The following is a 21,129-nucleotide window of genomic DNA, read 5'->3' as shown; positions in this document are numbered from 1 at the left end:
TCTCAAAGGTCTGCGTTTCAGACTTTGTTTGAGAGTGTTTCTGCTCATTAGTGGTCCAAATTTCTATTGGAATTCAAGTATAATCCCCATCCCTCCCCAACATATCCTCCCCCCCTCAGCATCCTCCCAAGATGACCAAAGCAATTATATCAAGCACAAGTAAATACATACCAGACATACAATGACCTCATTTAGATGGACACAAATGAGAAAAGAAAGAAATAAAAATAAAAAATAAAATGTTTACACTCATCTTTATCTTCATAAAATAACTCTCAGTTGGACTGCCACAATGCTGCTCCAAACCTAGAAAGGTTATGAACTCTCCCAGTCTGTTATTTGGGTTATGCTGTGACAGTAGGTAAGAAAAGGCCTCTAAACTCTTTCAAATTTATTTGCATTCCCCTTCAATGTTATTAAATTTGATTTTTTTCAAGCTTCAAGTAAAACACAATCTCTCCAAGTCATCTTGTATGGGATTGGTGCCACCGATCTCCTCCAATTAAGGAGGATGAGACGTCGAGCTAACAGTAAAGGTAACCACATTACACATTTTAGTCGGCCACACTGTGTCTTACTGCACTTTTAAACAGTGTAAAGAGGCTAATGTGGGCATGTTCCAAATCCACAGCAGCAACAGTGAACCTTCAGTTCAGCGTCGATTCAAAAGGGGGAAAACACTAGAAAAGACAGTTTAAAGGCAGATGTGAAGCTCAGTGTAAAGCAGCTCACAGTAGAAGAGGATGAGCCCGTTTCTCCTCCAGGGAAAAACATGCAGATCGGTTCCACTTAAACGGATCAACAGTAATGTGTCTGCTTCAATTTAACAGCACAATGATGTGTGGATGATGAACGGCACACAGCCAGACACACTCGCATATGGATAAACAACACACTGCCCACAGGTGGAGGAAATGTACATTTGGTGGTGAGGAAATGAAAATGATAAAGGGGGGGGGGGGCAACAAATTAACCTCATGAATCTCATCCGAGTGCAGTTACATCAGGCCCTTGACAGACTAAAAGAGCAGAGCTGTTTGACAGCAACAGTAGGGGGCGCTGTAACAATGTTGTGCATTCTCTTCTTTTGAGCATCTCCACATAATCACTTTACTGAGGACATAAAATTTTTTTTTTTTTTTTTTTTTTTTTACAGTTGGTTAAAGTAAGCTTGTTTTGTGGGATTTTCAAAATAAAATAGTTGTATTTTGTACGGCTTGAATTACAATTATTTATTGTTATTGATTAATGTCAGTTACTGTATTTTCTTGCTTACCTGTTTAATCATTTAGTCGATAAATTGTCTGACAATAGTGAAAACATCCACAGTCACAATTTCCCAGAGTCCTAGTTGACGCCCTTAAATTGCTAGTTTCATCCAAGCAGAGTACACAACCTAGAGGTCAAAACTCCAGCAACACTTCAGGATGACCCCGATGAAGGCCACAAGCTGAAACGCGTTGGTCTACCATTAAAGTTGTTATATATAAGTGTTGCTGGAGTTTGGACCTCTTTAGTTTTGTCCAAACAACAGTGCAAAACCCAGAAATATTAAATCTACTCTCACAGAAGACAGAAAACCAGCAAATCTTGTTTGAGAAGTGTAATTAATTAATTAATTAATTAATTAATTAATTAAAAGTTATGCCTTGTAAAATCATACACTGCAGCAAATTGTTACAGTTCCCTGGCTAATAAAGTGTTGCACATATTAGAGAGGTACTAATGTATGCCCAAAGACATTAAGCTTTCTCTTAATCACAGTAAATTAAATCATTTACTCACACAGATTTACAGTGGTGGCAACAGATTTAAATTGTGGCCTCCAACAGCCCTTCTCTACTGCAGGAACGTGGTGTAACATAGCATGAAGCCACTGTCAAGGCTTCTGTTCTTGTTTCCACTGCTCTCCGCCCCTTTTTGGGGACGGGCTCCAGATGATGATACAAAACGCAAGTTCTCGGTACTTTCAGGGGCCGCAGGCGGCGCTGTCGATCGTGACTGTTCGAGCAGATGTGTTGTCACATCACAACAAAGACGACTAGAACAAATAAAACAGTAGTTTATATTGTAAAATAAAGTGGAAACAGGGAAGAACCAGGCACCAAAGCCTTACAGGTTCTTACATGTTTTGAGAAGCCTCAAGTTGCAAGTTGTTAAGTCCCTGGGAAAGGGCTATTAATCTATTGCTGTTTCACATCTCATCTCTAAATGCCAAACTTTGAGCGGTAACAAACCTTATTATTAACGACAGACAAGCAGGCATTTTAACTTACCAGAGGTTGTAAAATGTTCTCATTGTTTTCTTTTAATTAAACAGGATTAGGGGTGAAATAAGGAGTCTGTCAGCTGACTCTGCAGTCTGGATATACAAAACACACAGGCAAAACCTGAGCGTGTAAAGGACAACTAGAAGCAGCAGAGTGGAGTCTCCTCCACAGTGACAGTAAAATCTCTCTCCACCCACACACGTTTACGCTAACAGGGAAAACCTGCGTCTGCGAGTCTCGTTTATGAATTAAACACCAGGGCTGTCTTATAGCGAGGAGCATTTTATTTCATTTAGATTAGTCAGTCAGAACTTAAAGATGACAATAAGATGTTCTGAGTTAGTCTTGTGTGTGTGTGTGTGTATCCAAAGCCTGATATATCTTCTTCCTCTGTGCCATAGAGCTCCACTGTTGTCCAAAAACTATTAAAACCCATCAGCGAGCCGCTCTGTTGCACTGGGTGACATGTTCCTTCGTCACCATGAACACACACACTGTAGTTTAGTCTGACTCAGCCCCACACACACACCGTCCTGCTGCCCCAAACACTCACTACAGCACCAAATGTGGATTAATCCGCCGCAGAAAATAGTCCCCAACGAATGCACTATTTCCTCCTGTTTGTTTGATAAAACCTACAGTGAGCGGCTGTTTGAGGAAATGACTGAGCCTTTCTAAAAGTGAAACTAACATTAACATACAAAACCTGCGATGAGCTCATAAAATATGATGCACTGTACAGACTAAACTACCCAACAGTGAATCAAGTAGTTAAATTGAGCTTGTCTTTGTGCAGCCATACATTGCTCTTTTAAAATGGTCATCATTTTATCTTCTCTGCGCTGAAAAGTGAATTTATGAATAAAATATTAAACACGAGTCAATTCTGTTCACAATCACGATGCAGCATCATTCACAGCTCAAATCTGCAGCAGCCATGTTTGTGAATACAGGTTAGAGGAAGTGTGATAGCATCTGATTCATTCTGGTGTGAACATGCATCACTGAGACAAGCTTGATACATGTTTCAGTGTGTTTCACTTTACAAGAAGAGAGAAACAAATACCACTGACACCGACGCATGAGAGACGAAGACTTGAAAGGGGGAAGAGGGGAAGCAGAGAAAGGACGGAAGAGAGGGGAGAGAAAGAGGGGGAGAAGGAGGAAAAGGGCAATGGGGGAGGACACAAAGGAGGGTTAAGAAGAGGAGCAGCAGAAAGGAAAGGAAGAAGAGGAAAGGAAGAAGAGGAAAGGAGAGAAGAAAGGTATAGAAAGAAGAAAGGAGGGAGGGGGGGAGGAGAGGGTGTGGCAGATTTTCCAGACCTCTCTTTGTGAACCACTACACCTGTTAGAAACCACCTGTCTGTTATTACATCACCATGGAAGCAGGTGTGTGTGGGGCTACATGGTGCCCCTCCCCCTCAGACACCTATTGTTACTTGAGTCATTACACACACACACACACACACACACACACACACACAAACTGTAGGCTACAACTGACCCAAACTAATTTGTTTGACATGTGTACAAACACTGGAGAGCCACAGAAGTTACTATCTTACATGAAAAAAGACCAACTGCTCATCTGATATTCAGTCCGCTGATGGATGTGTATTGGTGATTTAGAGACAAATAAATAGTAACAGTGTGCCGATCTTCATGTCACTTAAGATTACAACTAATGATTATTTCCATTATTAATAAATCTTATCTCCTCAATTAATCAGTAAATCGTAAAGCCGGAGAAGGGTGAAAAATGTCCAAAGTGACATCTTTTTAATGCTTGTTTTGTCCGACCAACAGTCCAAAACCCCAAATTATTCAGTTTACGATCATATAAGACAAAGAAAAGCAGCAAATCCGCACATTTTATAAGCTGGAACCAGTTTAATGTTGATCGATTCATCAACAAATTGTTTCAGCTCTAATGTCATTTACCTGCCTGAAAATGTGCAGCAGGACAGTGTTTGACTTTGAAGAGTGCTAAATGTGTTTGACTGACTAATGATTCATTTACACACATACAAGTTCCTCTTCTACTGCAGCACAACAGTTCATGCTTGCTTTTTTAGAGATTAGCAAGTTTTACAAACCAGATTTCTCTCAGTATCAGAAATCATTAACTTCCATCTCATAATTCAGAACCCTGTGAAACATGGAGAGAAAGACTCATGCTGCATTTAAGTGTGTTTCTGTCCTGTGATGTCACTGCAGCACTGTGTAACACTGTCACTCATCAGCAGCCTGTGGCTCGGTGCGGTTACCGGGATGGCTTTACATGCTTTGGTCATTTTCTGGAGAAAGCTGCAGGCGGTGAGAAACTGAAGATGAAGGCACCAGAGCCTGGACACACCCACTTTACCCCCCCCCCGGGATAATTAGCAAATTAATGATGACGCCTGGAAATCTCTAATAAAGCGACAGACGGAATAAAATGTCTGCTTTTCCTGGTTTGATGCAACAGGATCTACAGCAGGATCTTTTCCAGGCGCCCTGCCTTGAATATTCCATGTGTGTAACATTGATTTTAATCACAAATCAGATAAAACAATAATGTTCCTCATGTTACCTTCATGTCTCCTATGACAGTCTGGAAAAGTCCGCCCAGCGCGCTGCACTCCCTCTCCATCACCGTCTCCATCTTCAGCGGTGCGAACGGAAATTACAAACACTCACTCGGAGCTTCTGTAGTCCATAAATGAAGCGACAGGAAACAAATTAATTAAAGGGAAGAAGACGCTCGGTGTTGATAAAAGCGCTCAGACTCGCGCTGCAGGGTTTCCCCGGCTGAAGGAGACCAGAACACGGACAGAAGCAGCGGCAGAGCCGGCGGTTAGTTTCCGCTCAGAGCGGAGAAACCCCATGTTTGCAGGAGGAGACGCATGTTGGAGCAGAGAGAAAGGTGACAGCAGGAAACAGCACGACGCCGCCGGAGAGGCTCAACTTTCCACTGGCTCGACTGAAGGAGACGCGGCCCGGGAGCGCGCCTGCAGGGACGTGGACGCGCGCCTGCTTGGCCCCGCCTTCAGCCGAGGAAGCTCTTTGTTAATGGAAAGAACAACACTGGGGGGGTAACATAAAGTAGAAATAAAGTTATGGACATAGAAATATAAAGACAAGTCATAAAAATATAAACAGTAAAAATAGGTTCATCCACGCAAAATCAAAAAGACCCTTGTTAAATGATTGTAAAATAAAATGGCATCAAATAATGTAAGGTAGAAAAATACAAGTCATGAAAATTAAATATAAGAAAGATAAAAAAGAGTCATCTACTAATTAAGAAGACAACTTATGACCACAGATGTCTTAAAATAAATAAAATGTCATCAAATAATGAAAGGTTTCATGTAAAAAAAATAGTAAGCAAGAAACCTAAAATGAGGATATATATATATATATATATATATATATGTATATGTATAAGCGTCACAGTAGGGATCAAAATTATAATGTAAAATAAATACATTCAAATAAATTAAATACACATGCAATGAAATAAAATTAAGATATTGATCTGTAAAATGGTATTTGTAGGAATCACTTACCTAATTCTTATTTAAGAATAATAGGGAAAATGAATTCTTAACTCACTTGTTAACATTCAACAATATTTAAAAAGTATCTAATGACTGGCTGTCCAAAATGCATCAGTGGTGAGTTGGAATATAATACAGTCAGTAAAGTTCGGATTGTTTTCAGGATATTTTATACATAGAAATGAATATATTTATATTTCTACCTGAAGCTACTGGCTGAGTGAAAGCACTGCTGCACATCACTGTCTGCATAGAGAACCTGAGAGAAGCCGCTCTGATCACTCAGATAACCAGAACTACATCGCCACCTGGTGAGTATTTCACTGAAGTGTTTGGAAAAGATCAAAACGTTGAGGATGAGGTTTCAGGAGGACAGGAAGAAGATAGCAAAGAAGAAAAGAATGGCAGCAAGGAGAGGGGGAAGATACTCACTCAGCTTTTGGACAGGACAGGCTTCTGCTCCTTTGCAAAACAGCACGTTAAAGGTCCAATCTGTGATCAGAGGACATCTCCATCATTCCAGTATGATGCATGTCGATGAGTGTACTGTCCACATTCAACAAGAGCCTAAAAACCTATGAAAAAGGACAGTAGTATAAAGTATAAAAGCTGTTAAGCTAAATCATGAGCTGGGGAAAGTTGCAGCCTCGGTGGCGGTCTGCAGTTCAGTCAGACAGGACTTTGACTGTTTCATCAGCTCATTCTCCGTGCTATCAGGTGGCCAGAAACCACATAGACATCACTGGACTGTTTCACTCAGATTTAAGAGCGTCATCTATCGACATCACGCACAACATGTGACATTTACTCCTCTGCAGAGGCCACGCTCGACCTGTTGATAACATACTGTCATTTTACTGCACATTTGCATTCACAACTTGGACATTTGAAACGGACAGTTTGGCTTTACATCTTTCCCTTTTACAAGCCAAACATAGTGGTGTCAAGCTGATTAAATGTATCTGACATTTACTTCTGAGGTTCCTCGTGACTTATCAAGCCAAGGTTTTTTTTCTTATATAGAGTAAATTTAGGGTAGCATTTGATCAAGAAGAAAATATCTGCAGTAGCCTTCTAAATGTATTCTTGTCTGTCTCATTGTGATAATTTTGCTTATCAACTTCTGAATTCATGTGAACTTCACCATTCATTTTGATTGCTGACCTTCATGCAAGTTGGAGGACACCTAGTGGTAAAACTCAGTCAGTGAACCTCCGGCCGTACCCCCTTCATGCCGAAGACCTTAACAGTGTGGCTCTCATTCCCCCACATGTTCACACTCTGGCCCAGCCAGTGGGAGCAACTGGGCTTCAGTGTCTTTCACAAGGGCTTCAACACTTTAAATGTACTCCGTGGGTAATCTTTGTTGTCACTTCATCAAAAATATCTGAGAACATACATCTGCAATGTAACATTTAGCCTAAACTAACAAAAGTAATGGTCACACATTCCTTCTGTGATGTTTATTCTATTTAGAAGTTTAAGGCAGAGGACTCTGCTGGTACCTGATACTGCACTCTATCCAAATGAGCCGCCAGCTGCCACAAACGGAGATTAATGATCTCGCTGGAACTATGTGATACACTCATTAGTACCATCAAACCCCAAAACGTCCTCTCAGCTTCCTGTTGATGTGTTAGTTGAGTTTGAATGATCTTTCCTGGACACCCTGTCTCAACAGGAAATCCCTCAAACTAAAGAAAATGAAATGCTGTGTTATTGTTTCTGCCAAGGAGGTTGTGTGTTTGGTTCTGTTTTTCATTAGTTAGTACAACATCTCAAATATTTGTTAAGAGATTTTAGTGACATTGCTGGAAAGTTCAAACATAAACCAAGGGGTCTTTCTATCACGATGTTGAAAATGAAATTTATTTTGGACCATAAAAAATTAAACTAACAGCTGGACAGCAAAATAATAGAAAAACATTCCAAGAAAACCACAATAAAAAACAAATCTTTCTATAGCATATTACTCCTTCCATTGTGATTTTTGATGCAGATTTGAATCCCGGTGCAGATTAAAAACCTATAAACCACACATTTAGAAGATTGTTCACCCTTGGATGGTGCTTTGTAGTTTCAACAGGAAACATTACATCAAATCAAAGAAACAAGATGCTCTTAAAATGCTGTTTCACTGGGACTTTAGTGTCCCTCTATAGCAGCGGTGAACAACCATGTGCAAAGAATTTCCACTACAGCAGCTGAGAGAGAAAACCTGCAGACTTTTGGGCCTAAAATTAAGATTTGCAGGCTGGACTGAAGCCAGGCTGACCGGTTTGCTGAAGAAGATCTGGGATCAGATGGTGAAGCTGGCAGAGCTTCAAACAGCCAAGGCTGTGTCATTTTAACCACACAGACTCGCTGCTTAATGACAGGGAGCAGCGACACACACACACACACACACACACTGATAGTCAGTGCACAAAAAGCGGTGCTCTGTGTTATTATCTCCCCCAAACAGAAGAAGACCAAACTAATAACAGCTATCAGAGAGAGGGGGAGAGGGGGAAAGGGGGAGAAAAAAGAGAAAGAGACGTGGGAGGAAAGTGAAAAGACGAAGCGCTGGAGACTCAGCATGTTAAATCGAGTTCAGAAGGTATTTTATGAGTCTCATCATGAGGATTATGACTGCATTCCCTAAGTCATGTTTATTATCAGTTCCATTCACATCAGACCAAGAAACCAACATGCGCCTTTCAAACAGCATGAAGAAAAATTATGCAGAAGTCACAAAGTGACATCAGTGCCAATCTGTGGCTGCCACAGTAGTTTGAAAGCAGCATAAAAGAGTCTTCAGAGCGATAATAAGCTCCTGATCAGACGGCCTCTGATGCTGCCAAAGGCGAAATATCTGCGGTGACATCACTGGTGGAGGCGTGGCTCATAACATTTTATTTTAAAAAGTCAGGAGGCGAAAAGGAGGTAAAACAGAGAGGAAAAAAGAAATAAATGTGTAACACAGCAGCATGATTTGCAAAACTAATGTAAAGTACATGTACAGTTTGTAGCAAATGGGTTAAAGCATGCTAAATGACATGTAAGTCCTTTAAAATATGAAGTCTGGGCTTTAATCAGGTGACACCAGGCCCAAATGTGATGTTTTAACTACTAAATAGAGACTCGACAGAGCAAAGGTTGCATCAGCTTCTCTCCTTACGGTTCGTTTTTTGGCAGTAGGCCTCTACAGGACAGGAGCGGTACAGGAGACAGGAGTCTCCAGCCACAGCGGGGCTTTGAGCTAAATGCCAGCCTGCTAACATGCTCACAGTGACAATGCTAACATGCTGATGTTTAGCAGGTATAATGTTGACCATGTTCACCACCATATTTGCCAATTAGCACTAAACACAACGTACATCTGAGGCTGACTGGAATGTCATTAGTTTTCGTTCTAAACCAAAGTACCAGACATTAAAATCTTGACCTGATGATGATGCTAGGTGAAAAGTTAGGGATCACCAAAGTTATTACAATTCATTCTGAGTGAAACTGTGAACTAATTTTCATGGCAATCCATCCAACAGTTGTTTCAGTCTGGACTAAAATGGTGGACTGACAGACCAACACTGCCATCCCCAAAAATGTCTAATAGGCCTATAATATAGAGTTCAAAGCTGTCAACTATTTAGAAGTACTGCAATCTGCCTGCAGGCTCAGAGGATCTGATCTACAATGTAATATGCCATTTAAGATGAAAATAACACTGCTGACACTGGATGTGAACTAAAACAGATCAAGCTCTGACACAAGTCTTCCTCATGTTGCATCAGCGTTCTTAGATGATGCTCTGATACAACATTCCTGCTCTTAAATGGTGACTGAATATTTCTACAGCTACAAAACACACCCCATAGCTGTACGCCATCTCTTACTAAATAGATATTTCAATCTGCTATGCGTTGAATGCCAGGCTCTTTGATGGCTGATTCATTAGACAGATGTGGTGTGAAGGTGCTGCCTGTTATCTCTTACAGAGAAACTACTGAATCCTTGTAAAAGGGCTTTCATTTAAAAAAAAAAAAAAAAAAAAAAAAAAAAAAAAAAAAAAAGGGGGGATGTTAAACTCTGCTATGGATTTAATTCCAGTCAAACACAACAGCAGCTGATTTCAATTAATTCAATTCAAAACCCCAACCCTGGGAATGTTGGTACCCAACTCCATATCTTACGCCAAATCAAGATCAGCAGCGTAGAAAGCCCTTAAAACCTCTTCACATGTAAACTGAATGCATCCTCACCGACCGTGATAATAAAGCAGCTGTTTGCTGAACTGAGCAGCCCACGGCTGCGAATTTCAGACCATGGCAGAGAGTCGGCAGACTGAGTGTCCTCTGTAATTTTCCTGAGATCGGCCACCTGCTTGGCAAACCGCCTGTCTCCAGTTGCTTTTAGTCCCAGTCCGACGTTATTTCTGCAGCTGGGTAGGACGAATGAAACGGCATGTGTTCTGTTCTTCAGGGATTTATACATTGAACAAGCTTTGTCCTTTGCAACATTAAGACAAAGGGTTGTATACAAAAAGGTGCTTGAGAACTGTCAAGTCACTGAATGACGGTTGATCAATTCTGCACCGTCATGCAACAGTACACTAAACTTCAAATGGCCAACATAGGAGTACAGTTCCAAGTACTTTATTGACACAACAACACAGTTGATGCCAAGACAGACAGCTTCCAGAAGAGGTCAGGAACCTGAGAAGAGAAACACCATTTAGCAAGTTTGCAATGCATTTACATTTAAAAGAAAATTCATTTGAAAAAAAATTCTTTGCAAAAAAAGGCACCTATACCTCCATTAAAATATACCACAATCCTTTACCCTCACTTCAGCACAACAAATATTGTCTACATTAAAGATCAAGCTCTTGAAAATATTTAAAGAGCAACCTTACAGTTCCGATGTCCGAAGTCTGTTGTACACAGGCACCAGTTGCTGCTACTCAGACGCCATTGGAATTGGTCTAGAACTTCTTGGAGTAACCAAGTCCCACATGCCAGCTTTACTTTGGGTCATGCCATGCTGCAGCTGGGGCGGGCAGCTCGGCCGCTGGGCATCAGAATGCATCTGAATTCCATAACTTGAAGCGATAACCGACTCAGTCCCACACCAGCTTTGGTCTGGAAGACACCATTTGTATCAGGGTTGGTTTGATTACGTGGCTCCTGTGGGTTTTGTCTGGGTTTCTGAGGAATCAGTGGGCTAGGCCTGGAACTAGAAACACTTCCCTCTGGACTGTAACCATATACTTGCCTACCGTAAGACCCACTATAACCTCCTGCATTGGGTGAGGCAGGCTTCAGGTACTCGGATGAAGCACTCTCAGTATAAGTGGGTCCATTTGGAGAGCCTCCAGACAGTCATGAGCTCTCATAAGTGGTTGAAGCAAGTTTGTAGCTGCTTGGGAAATCCTCAGCCAGTTCAGAGTGAGGTTTAATGCCACTGGAGCCTCCACGTCTGTAATTAAAGTGCTAGAAAGAGAAAACATGTTAATCTTAGTCTTGTAAGAAGTTGCTAGGTGTATCTGCAGTTTGTGTAGCATGAATGCTTACCCTTTGTATGCTGCCCAAAAGGCTAATAGTGAGACCAAGAGAATCCTGAAAACATGAACAAAATAAAACCAGGTTAGTACAGTAATAAGTCTGCCAAAATAAAGAAACGTAATCCTACCTCAGAAAATCCAGAAGCCATTTAAAAAAAAAAAAAAAAAAAAAAAAAGCTGAAGCCAAACAGCCTGCAGACCTTTACTGCTAGCAGGCAAACAACAAAATCCGAGACTTCATGACTGCTGCGTGTCACAGTGGCCCTGTTGGTACCTGAGTCGACCGATCGTGTCTCACACTGATGAAGTAATTGGAATCAGGTCTGACAAGCTACATTTCACCATTCAGTTTCTCACAGTAGTTTGTAGACCTGCTTCAAGGCTCAGTTCACCCCATTTACAAACAGAAAGACCTTTTCACCCATCTCTTGTGGTATCTTACCGCGTGGATACTCTGTGCTGTCACTGATGTACATTGTTTTATGAGTTTTATTTTTTTTTTAGCATTTGCCTACATATTTGTATTATGTGTTGTGTATTTATTGTCCTATGTCCAAGTCTGTGTTCTGTCTCGGGGGTTTATAAAGTTGAAGCAGTTTTGGTTTGCAGCGCTCTGTGAATTGAACATTAACAAAAATAGAACCCTTTTCATATGGGCTATTTCTTCAATAAGATTGTTTGAACTAGAAAGTAATATCACCAAAACTTTGTATGTATTTGGCTCTTTATCTAAAATACTATGAAACAATGAGCTGTATTAAAATAAACTTTACAAATGATTAAAACATTACAAAGTTGCAGAATTTGGTTGCTGCTCTTCATGGTTTGTCCATCATGTTGTTCAGAAAATATCCTTCCACTAGGTTGTTGATATGAGGTAATAAAGTATTTAGTGATGTTGCCGCACATATACATATACATATTCATATTAGCATGTAATTTAGACAGAGCTGCAGTACATACTGCATAACATTGTGATTTTTCACTTGATGATGTTAAGCAGTGTTGTGGGACTTGGTCTAAAGAACCACGGTAAGCTTACTTAAAAACAAAATAAGACAAGCAACTTTAAAGGTGGTTTTGCATTATTTCAGCCCATTGAAAATTGTATATTTTAAGATTTTCCAAAGCACATAATCAGTCTTTAGATTAGATAGATTAGTCTTAGATTTCCTTCCTCCAGGCAGCCATTGATTGTAGGACACAATAAAAAGCCACTTGCAATGGCTTACAATTGCCGACTCCTTCATTGCATTACCACAGAGCAACTTTAAGAAAAGTAAAAGCAGACATGACCTTCACTATGATGAATGACCTAGCTCAAGCAAGTTTCATTTCAGATAAACAGAATAAACGTATCGCAATGTTTTTTGCTGTATGTGAATATTAAATGTGACATTTTTAAACTCAGTTTCAACCCTTTTACTGATCAGGTCAGTGTAATGAAAAATCCCTGCAGGGTATATTCAGTATTTACTTCTCTATACAGTGTCAGGTGGTTCAGGTCTCATGAATGTCCTCATACGGTATATAGATATATGTAAAAATAACATTGTAGGTGGTCTGCTGGTTCTACTGGCAGACCTTGGCTCCTATCATGTTGTTTGCAATGAATTTAACCCTTGTATTGTGTCAAAGAAGAAAGACAGCAGATAAAGGTTGAATACATTTTATTAACCATCATTCATGTTACCGGTTTCACTATAATGTCATGCAAACACTGTTTCATATATTAACACATTACAAAGATGCAGCATGCCATGCAGTCATGAAAACTCCAACTAGATATTTTTTTAATCTTATAACTCAAAGCTATATTTTAATCATGGTAGCATAAATCCACATTTAATACACACTATTTTGACCTCTGCTAGGTGTTTTAATACAGAAAAATATATAAAATTATGGAAATGTAGTTTGTTCATATTAACAAACATAAAATATGTAGCTACATCGACCAAACTGAGAGCCGGTAAGGGAGGAGATACACTTCCAGTAATTAGGATGGGAGAAGGAATGAGTCAGGTGGCAGGAAAGAGACGAAAGGAGTTCGGGAGGAAAAAGTAAAAGATGCATATTAAAATTGAAAAATAGAAAAAAAAGAAGTAGGAAGTTGGAAGAGAGGAGGTCGAAAGTAAATAGTGATGGAGGAAAGAAAGAAAAAACGTTGTGAGGGTCTGTTAGCTGAGTTTGAGGCCGAGGCAGAGAGCCAGCTCGTTCTTCTGGATCTTTCCGTCTCTGTTGATGTCACAGTGACCCATCAGGGCTTTCCTGAACTTGTCCAGGTCTGTGCCACTGATGCTGGGCTGGAGGAGAGGGTTGAGAGGTCAGAGGTCAATGACTGTGTAACTCCTGATGGGTAAAAATGTCTCACGGTGAGAGGACAGCGACAGTAAAGTGACTGCTTCTGTTTCATACTAAAATTGTTAGACAGTTATTCTGAGCAGGTACATCATTTTACACTAGAGCTTGTGTTACCATGGAAACATAAATAAAATAAAACAAAAGCTGGGTCTCAAATGTAAGTCGGCGGTGTGGTCTGTCAAAGCGATAAAGGCATGTTTTTAAAAATGACACCCCAACTACCATTAACTGTATTATACGGGCACACATAGTATATTTAGCATAACCTACATTCCCACAACATTTATTCGTTCATTCTGATCAGTTCTGCTGTCATGATGTTAAATGAATAGCACGACATTTTGGTTGCCGCCGGTTCCCTGGAAACCTCAGGGTTTTGCCCGAGAAGTAACAGCACCTGGCTGCTGTTCACCAAGAAATGGTTCCAGCCGAAACTCACCATAAAACCACAACTTACATTTCTGTTTGTGTACAGATTAAACCAACGAGACGCGTGTTAATTAGTGAGCTTTAGAGAAAATGTTGCAGTGTTTACTTATTTATATTAGTATTTTTTAAACTGCAAGTCTACAATTATTATTATTATTATTATTATCATCTTACTTATCTGTATATATTTTAATAGCACTGTATATGTTTTTATTTTTATTTCACACTTGCTTTGGCAATGTTAACGTCTGTTTCCTATGCCAATAAAGCTCCATTGAATTGAATTCAGCTTTAACGGTGTTTGTAGGTGTATTTTTGAACTTTGAACAAAGCCAGGCTAGCTGTTTCCCCCTGTGTCCAGTGCTTATGCTAAGCTAAGCTAAGCTAATAGTCAATCTAACTCTTGGCATGAAGGCGAATAAGCTTTTTTAATGTTACTGTGTTCAGGAAGGATTATCCTTCACTATCAGAGCTGAATGGCACTGACTGCCATCTGAGTGATTAAATATTGGCTCTGTACATCAGGTCAAGTATGTAACAGCAGTGATATCATGATGGGTAAAACGTTTTTACCTTCACCAGCTCCATCATGTCCTTGACAAATCCATCCACTTCAGGGCCCTCCAACTCACCTGTCTTACTCTACACACACACACACACACACACACACACACACACACACACACAGTAACATCTTATAATTATCAGGAGAGGTGAAAACCAAAACTATTTACAAACTTCTCTGTGCCTTTACCTAATTCAGATCAAACGTGACGGCTGAAAACCCATTTGAAGTAACAAAAAAGTTAAATGTATTGTTGGATCCAAACTATGTTCCCGTGTATTTTATACACGCATGCTTATCTGCAGGAGTTCCATTTAAGATGGAAGCAGATCGGAAAGCTACACTGACTGTTCAGATTGTGTATAAAACCTCACGCTGATCGCCTTTTTTATTATGTAAAATGAGAAATATCTTCCATTGCAAGATGAGCAAAAGTTAGCTAAAAAGTGTATCTTTGGAAACTTCTTCGTTAGTCACAATCAGCATGTAATATTAACACATATTCATGAAGCTATATTCAAGCGTTATTCTATAGATTGAAGTTTGTATGAGCAGGATGATCAGGAGATCCCTGCTCACTCTGCTCAGACAGTAAACAAGAACGGAAACTCAACAACAAACAAAAATCAAATTTCAAACTTACAACATCATAGTGAGCAAATATCTTCTCAAAGTCTCTCTTCCTGTCCTCTTGACTGCAAGCCTGACACCAAATATAGCAAGTCAAATAATGAAATATTAAATATTTACACATACCATTAGAAACGTCTACTGTTAACATGCAACTGGTGAAAGCATGTAAACCACTTTGGTTATAAACAGAGAGATTGAGGCGAAGTTGCAGGGGTTTGGAAGTATTTTTTCTCAGCAGAAATTCAACTAAAACTTTAAATATAAGATTAAAAAACATCTCAATAAACTCAAAAGTCTTCAAACTTACATCCATCTTAAACTTCAGTAAGAAGTTCTCTTTCAGCGCCAAGATTCTTGAGACAACAAGAAAGACAGAATGATCCTCATTTTAAGAGTCAGTTGCCAGATTGTTTACTGCATTTTTAAATAAAAATGTCATTATAAGAGATGTCAGACTGATTCAAATGATATCTGATTACACAGCCATGAGAAGATCAGGTAGAATTACATGCTTTTAAAATTGGTCACATGCCACAGATCAACAGTACCTGGCCAGGTCATTTAAGTCCAGTCGGCCATCCTTATTTTTGTCAAACATCTTCATCTACGGGGGAAACAAGTCAGAATGGAATTAATAGTCGATGACCGGAAGATGTCAGCAGGGCTAACATCTGAACAGAATAACCCTCTGCCCCCTCCTGTTACCATGGCGTCAGTGTACTCCTCCAGTTTATCAGGGGTGATGGACTTCCTGTGTTGGAGGAAGAGGTCCTGAAGGAAGCCCTGAAGGGACAAAAAAAGACACAACAGGGAGACACAACTAAAAGTGTTATTTGGAATCACATACTGTTTAATAAGGCTCACTGTCTGACGAATGGAAACAAGCTAATTTTAACATCTTACAAAAGGTGTAAGCAGCAAATATTTGAGATGTTTACCACAATAGCACAAATGACTATTATTGTCAAAAGTGTGAGTAATTAATTGAAGCGGGGACACTAGGACCATGAAGCTCATGAGCAGGCTCATTGGCAGCAGGTGTGCAAGCCTGCAGGCTGCCTCCACACTCAGACTGCTCTGTTCGCTCCCTCCATGTTGTGCTCCGAACTCTGGAGGCTCTGGTTAACAAGCTGAAAAGAGACTCTCAGCTGGTGCAAGGCAGAGCGCTGACTGTTTATTTTAGTATTTGTTTTTGTACAGGTCATGTTAGTGCTTTAGTCACTTTAGCCTTGATTTTAAAAGGAGAGGGCTTTAATTCTGTCTTTGTTTCTAGTTCTGCAGCTGGTGGTGGCCTCCAGTCACGGCTGTGGGGGGTGTGCTGGGAGTCCGCTCGCTTTTGATGGTGATATTGTTTGTGGTGGCACATTTTATTAGTGTGGTGTTTTTATTTGTGATTTATAAGTGTGGATTTTGGATGTTTTATCTTCTTCGCAGGTAGAATAATTCTAGTGCTCCAACAGTGGCTGGCTTCTCGGCTGAAGCACGACTGTCTGCCTTCTCCTTTCTTTTAGAGTATTTAGTACATGTTCTTAATAAAGAGCCAGTTATGGCAGTGAACCCACACTGACTGTTGTGGCCTCTTTATTGAAGCCCCTGTGTCAGCTCAGCTATTTACCACTCCTGGGAGTTACATAAAGTTACACCAATAACCTGACTGATTCCTCTTTTCAGCACATGCATGGAATGTTGTCAATTTCAACCACTTACTCAAAACTAGCTTATAAAATAAAACACATCATTTATATCAATTATATTTTATGTTAAATTGATTTCTTGACTATAAATGGAAAATGGACCGCAACAATTCTGTTAGTTTCAAAGTTCTGGCTATACTTCAATCCAAGGTCCAGATCACCACTGTGATCTAACCAGTCATTCTCTGACCTGAAGACCAGGAGGAAGCATCCTCATGACCACAGAATGAATTAAAATAGTTCCCTTTGATGTAATGGTCTGCTACAGTGCACACCTAAACTCAGTTACCTTGAGCTCAATCGCTGAGATGTAGCCGCTGCTGTCTGTGTCATAGCTTCTCCAGATCTGCACAAGACAGGAAATAAAACAAAAAAGTAGTGTTAATTACAACCGTCAATATGTAAATCACTTAAAAGCATAACGTTTGTCCTGAGGGTGGTGCTAACAGACAGACAGCTCATGCAGTGTCCAAACTGGAAACGTTTCATGCACAGTACTCAGTGAAGTCAAAGGTTTTGTGACAGTCTGATGGAGGCACTAGAGGTAAGGTCAGAAGGTCGCCAAAAATGTTAGGAATCTTTCTCTGGAGTCGAATATTCACAGCGAATTTTGTGAAAATTTAGCCAGTTTTCGAAGGTTGACCGACGAAGTCATCATCCATTTGGAATTACAGTTAAATTAAAGGTATAATAAATCTGACCAATTAGCAAGTTGGTGGTCATAATGGCAAAGAGAGGTAAGCATAACCTGTAAAGTGCTGTTCGTAAACATCATGTCTTCTGTAGCTTTACTGCAATTCAAACACTTGTCTTTTTATATTCCCTGTCCACTGTCCTCCTTCACTCACCTCTGCTGCATCTGTTGCCCTTTGACCCTTACCCTCATGAACTCCACGCTGTTGTCCAGCGGCGTCTCTCTGCGAAACAGAAGCAGGAAGTTCTCCTCTTCTGGCAGCATCATGGTGGCCAGCTGGAAAAAGAACGTTTACATCCATTGTAACTGAAGACATCGTCGCCATTTTCTTCCCACGATACATCAGTTTTAATTTACATCCAATACGTCATCAGCTTACTGAAGCTGTTTAAAGGCAAACCTGTAAATGTCAGTATTGCCTTTCCGTAAAGTGTTGTGTTGAATGTACAATAACTAAGATTTTCCTGCCCCATGTTCTAAAAATGAAGATAGTGGATATGATCACCTCACTAACATGCCAAGACTTTCTGACCTGAAGTCACAGGCTGAAAATATCTAGTAAGTAAGTAACATTTTATTTATATAGCGCCTTTTAAAGATACAGAAAAATAAATAACATGCATACATTATATGGCAATATACAGACAAATTAACTATAGCCACATTGCAGGGAAGGCAAGTTGGTAAAAATGGGTAAACAGTTTACAGACTCAGCTGACCTAACAGAGGAGGGGAGGAGACTTCGTATATGGAGGCTTTTCTAAAACCCAGAAGCGGCGCTGAGGATAAGGTCATTGTACCTCTTGTATCTGCAGACGTCCGTCAGCTGCGGTGTCATACGAGGACATGAATCTTTCTCTCAGTCTTCTGATTTTGTCCTCAGTTATTTCCTCCCTCTGAAAACAACACGGACCGGGCTGTCACTTTAATTTAATGGTGATTTCCTGGGTACTTAGGCAGTGTGTCGTTTGTTAACATTTTAAAAACTGAAAGATGAATGGATGCGTCAGTGTATTTTGATACTTACTACTATGTTACACACTATCTTTTTAAAGCCACTATGTGTACATTGTGACATTTCCTGCCTTTGGTGCCCCCTGGTGGTAGTATTTAATAAAACACTGTAGCAGAAAGCAGAGCACATTGATATCTACACTGAAAATGAAAGACTGAAAGTCTTATTTTTCTACAAACAGAAACTTGTGCCATGAGAATAAGTTGAAAGATTCACTGATCACTGATAAAAACTTTACACAAAGTGGCTTTAAGGCTAAAAGATTAAACTGAAAAGTTGAGAAGAAACTGTATTTCATCGTATTATCAACCAGTGGGAAAGAAGTCGATAAACTTCAAATGCAGCCTCATATTTTATCTCTTTACCTTCAGCCCAAATTTTGCCAGCATGTGTTGAAAGAAGGCGTCCAGCTCGTTTCCTTCGATATAACCGTTATCTAAAAACACAACCAGGTGTCTTGTCAATCAACTGGATACGGCAGCTTACCAGAATATAATGGAGTAGAAGTTTTTATACTTTTTACCCCTAAGTGTTCAGTAAAAGTGCTTGTGTGTGGATTCACAGACAACCTTTAGCCTTATAAATCAAGAGTGTGAAAGTTGTGTCATAGAAAATAAACTAATAATGTAAAAAATGTAAACTTTCATTATCCTAAACAGGCAACAGTATGTACCGCTGTAGCTGCATGGTTGAGTTTTTAAACAGATTACCTCAGTGACCGTCTGGTGGACTGGTGGAAGAATTACTCGTATCTTTAAGTACAAGGTGCAGCAAATCCTCTGTTACGTGTAAAAGTCCTGCATTCAAATTTTTACTTAAGTAAAAGTGCAAAAGTATTTGCATCAAAATATACTTAAAGTACCAAAAGTAAAAGTACTCATTTTGCAGAATGGCTAATTTTTTGAAAAATACACATTATATCACTGGATTATAATTACTGATGCATTCATGTGTTCAGCACTTTAATGTTGCAGCTGGTAAAGATGGAGCTAATTTTAATTTAACTTTATATAGCTTGTGAATTTCCCCCCAAGGGTAAATAAAGTATAAAAACCCATCATAATCTTTTTGTTTATTATATTTTGTATTATTAAACTGAATCTGCAAAGTAACTAGTAACTAAAGTACAATATTTTCTTCTGAAACAAAGTGGAGTAGGATTATAAAGAAGCAGAAAATGGAAATACTCAAGAAAAGTACAAATACTGGTTACCATCAAGTGAGCATTTTTAGCATTCATTGTTGATTAATTAATTGTTGTGTTCTGCTCTTGATTAGTTTATGATGGGCTGATTACAAACTAAATTTGTGTCTGGTATCAACTGCTACAAAATTATTGATATCAAGCAAAATAGCAGGGGACAAACGTCCCTAAAGGCTTTAAAATGCCTCGATTGTCTCCCTCACACCACTTAATGTCATCTCAGCGTCTCATTAATCACATTATGTCATTGAGATTGAAAGTTCATTCTTGACTCCACCTTCAGAGGGAGACCCCGTTTTATACAGTCTATGGGGAGATCATGTGATATAATCAAAAACACCACACCAGCTATTATTTGACCTTGTGGTGAGATTGTTTTGTTAACCACCTTTGACTAATGGTCAGCCCTCTTTTATCACCTGAGCTGCAGCCGTACCTGCAGTTCATAACGTACATTTACTGCTTTTTATTCTACAAAAAGAAAAATGAAAATTATCCCTTAAATTAGGATGGCTTACAATACCAATTCAGGCTTGGCTGAACTTCTTTGTTGCAAGTGGGATTTCTGCCCCCAGATCTTTGACTTTGGAGATTCTTTATTGATGACATGTTAAATATTAATTGTTAAATTATTTTTTACAATATCTGGATGTATCTACAGAAGCATGGGATAATAAAGCAGGATAACGTTGTGAAATGTCTCACAGAAGGCTGAAAATGTAAAAGTGTTGCCCTACAGTGTAGGTTTCAGCTGTCATGTAATGTAGAAACCTGCATTTAAATTGACAGCTGTCTATTGTTGTCATGAAATTTAAGACATATTTGTCACCATCAGTTAACTATCCTCTCGGAACTCATATTCATTACAAGGTTTTATGTTTGTGACACATTCATAGCTACATTAAATTACATTATTTACTCAGTTTATCCGCTGTAGGTACTAAACAAGCTGACGCCAGAGTCATTAAAACGCTTCTCTTCTTACCATCTACGTCGAAATGTTGCCAGATCTGTAAGAAACCTGCAGCGTCCAGGCTGTCCAAGGCACTGTCCATGGTGCTGGAGGCCAGTCCAGAGGTCGAGCTGGTGACAACAAAAAGGAAAAACAACAAAGGAAAGTGCTTCTTCCAGAGACGTACAGTTGGTAGAGAGAGAGATGATGTGTTATCCACTGAAA

At 39.6% G+C, this 21,129-nt stretch overlaps 2 protein-coding genes and 1 long non-coding RNA gene across 8 annotated transcripts in view; all 3 read right to left on the bottom strand.

The window, feature by feature from the left end:
- The window catches only part of LOC122863932 (protein MTSS 1-like), a 69,253-nt gene extending 63,682 nt beyond the window's left edge, over nucleotides 1-5,571 (bottom strand). For 3 of the 4 annotated variants that reach the window (XM_044170813.1, XM_044170814.1, XM_044170816.1), the window contains exon 1: nucleotides 4,843-5,569. In XM_044170813.1, the coding sequence (XP_044026748.1) occupies nucleotides 4,843-4,914 (72 nt within the window). In that variant the 5' untranslated portion in view covers nucleotides 4,915-5,569. Of the gene's footprint in view, nucleotides 1-4,842 lie in introns of all 4 variants that reach the window. The other variant, XM_044170815.1, reaches the window with a different exon arrangement.
- Nucleotides 5,572-10,430: 4,859 nt separating this feature from the next.
- LOC122863934 lies at nucleotides 10,431-11,677 on the bottom strand. Of its 3 annotated transcripts, none has more exons than XR_006375113.1 (4): nucleotides 11,555-11,677; nucleotides 11,365-11,409; nucleotides 10,707-11,283; nucleotides 10,431-10,506 (listed from the first exon to the last, which is right to left on the bottom strand). It is a non-coding gene; the product is annotated as an uncharacterized LOC122863934 (long non-coding RNA). The 3 variants fall into 3 exon arrangements; XR_006375112.1 differs by having other exon boundaries at nucleotides 10,702-11,283; nucleotides 11,483-11,656; XR_006375111.1 differs by having other exon boundaries at nucleotides 11,483-11,655.
- A 1,330-nt stretch (nucleotides 11,678-13,007) lies between these two features.
- On the bottom strand, nucleotides 13,008-21,034 carry LOC122863955 (secretagogin-like). The gene is made up of 11 exons (XM_044170889.1): nucleotides 20,938-21,034; nucleotides 19,114-19,184; nucleotides 18,534-18,629; nucleotides 17,920-18,009; nucleotides 17,329-17,385; nucleotides 16,051-16,128; nucleotides 15,894-15,949; nucleotides 15,653-15,698; nucleotides 15,356-15,415; nucleotides 14,721-14,789; nucleotides 13,008-13,660 (listed from the first exon to the last, which is right to left on the bottom strand). Exons 1-11 carry the CDS (start codon nucleotides 21,005-21,007, stop codon nucleotides 13,535-13,537), a joined length of 819 nt encoding a protein of 272 aa, XP_044026824.1. The 5' UTR covers nucleotides 21,008-21,034; the 3' UTR covers nucleotides 13,008-13,534.
- Between the last annotated feature and the right edge of the window lie 95 nt (nucleotides 21,035-21,129).

The sequence above is a fragment of the Siniperca chuatsi genome, linkage group LG17 (assembly GCF_020085105.1).
Source record: "Siniperca chuatsi isolate FFG_IHB_CAS linkage group LG17, ASM2008510v1, whole genome shotgun sequence".
NCBI classification, from domain to species: Eukaryota; Metazoa; Chordata; class Actinopteri; order Centrarchiformes; family Sinipercidae; genus Siniperca; species Siniperca chuatsi.
The sequence above is the reverse complement of the archived record's forward strand: the minus strand, read 5'-3'. Positions and strand labels throughout refer to the sequence as shown.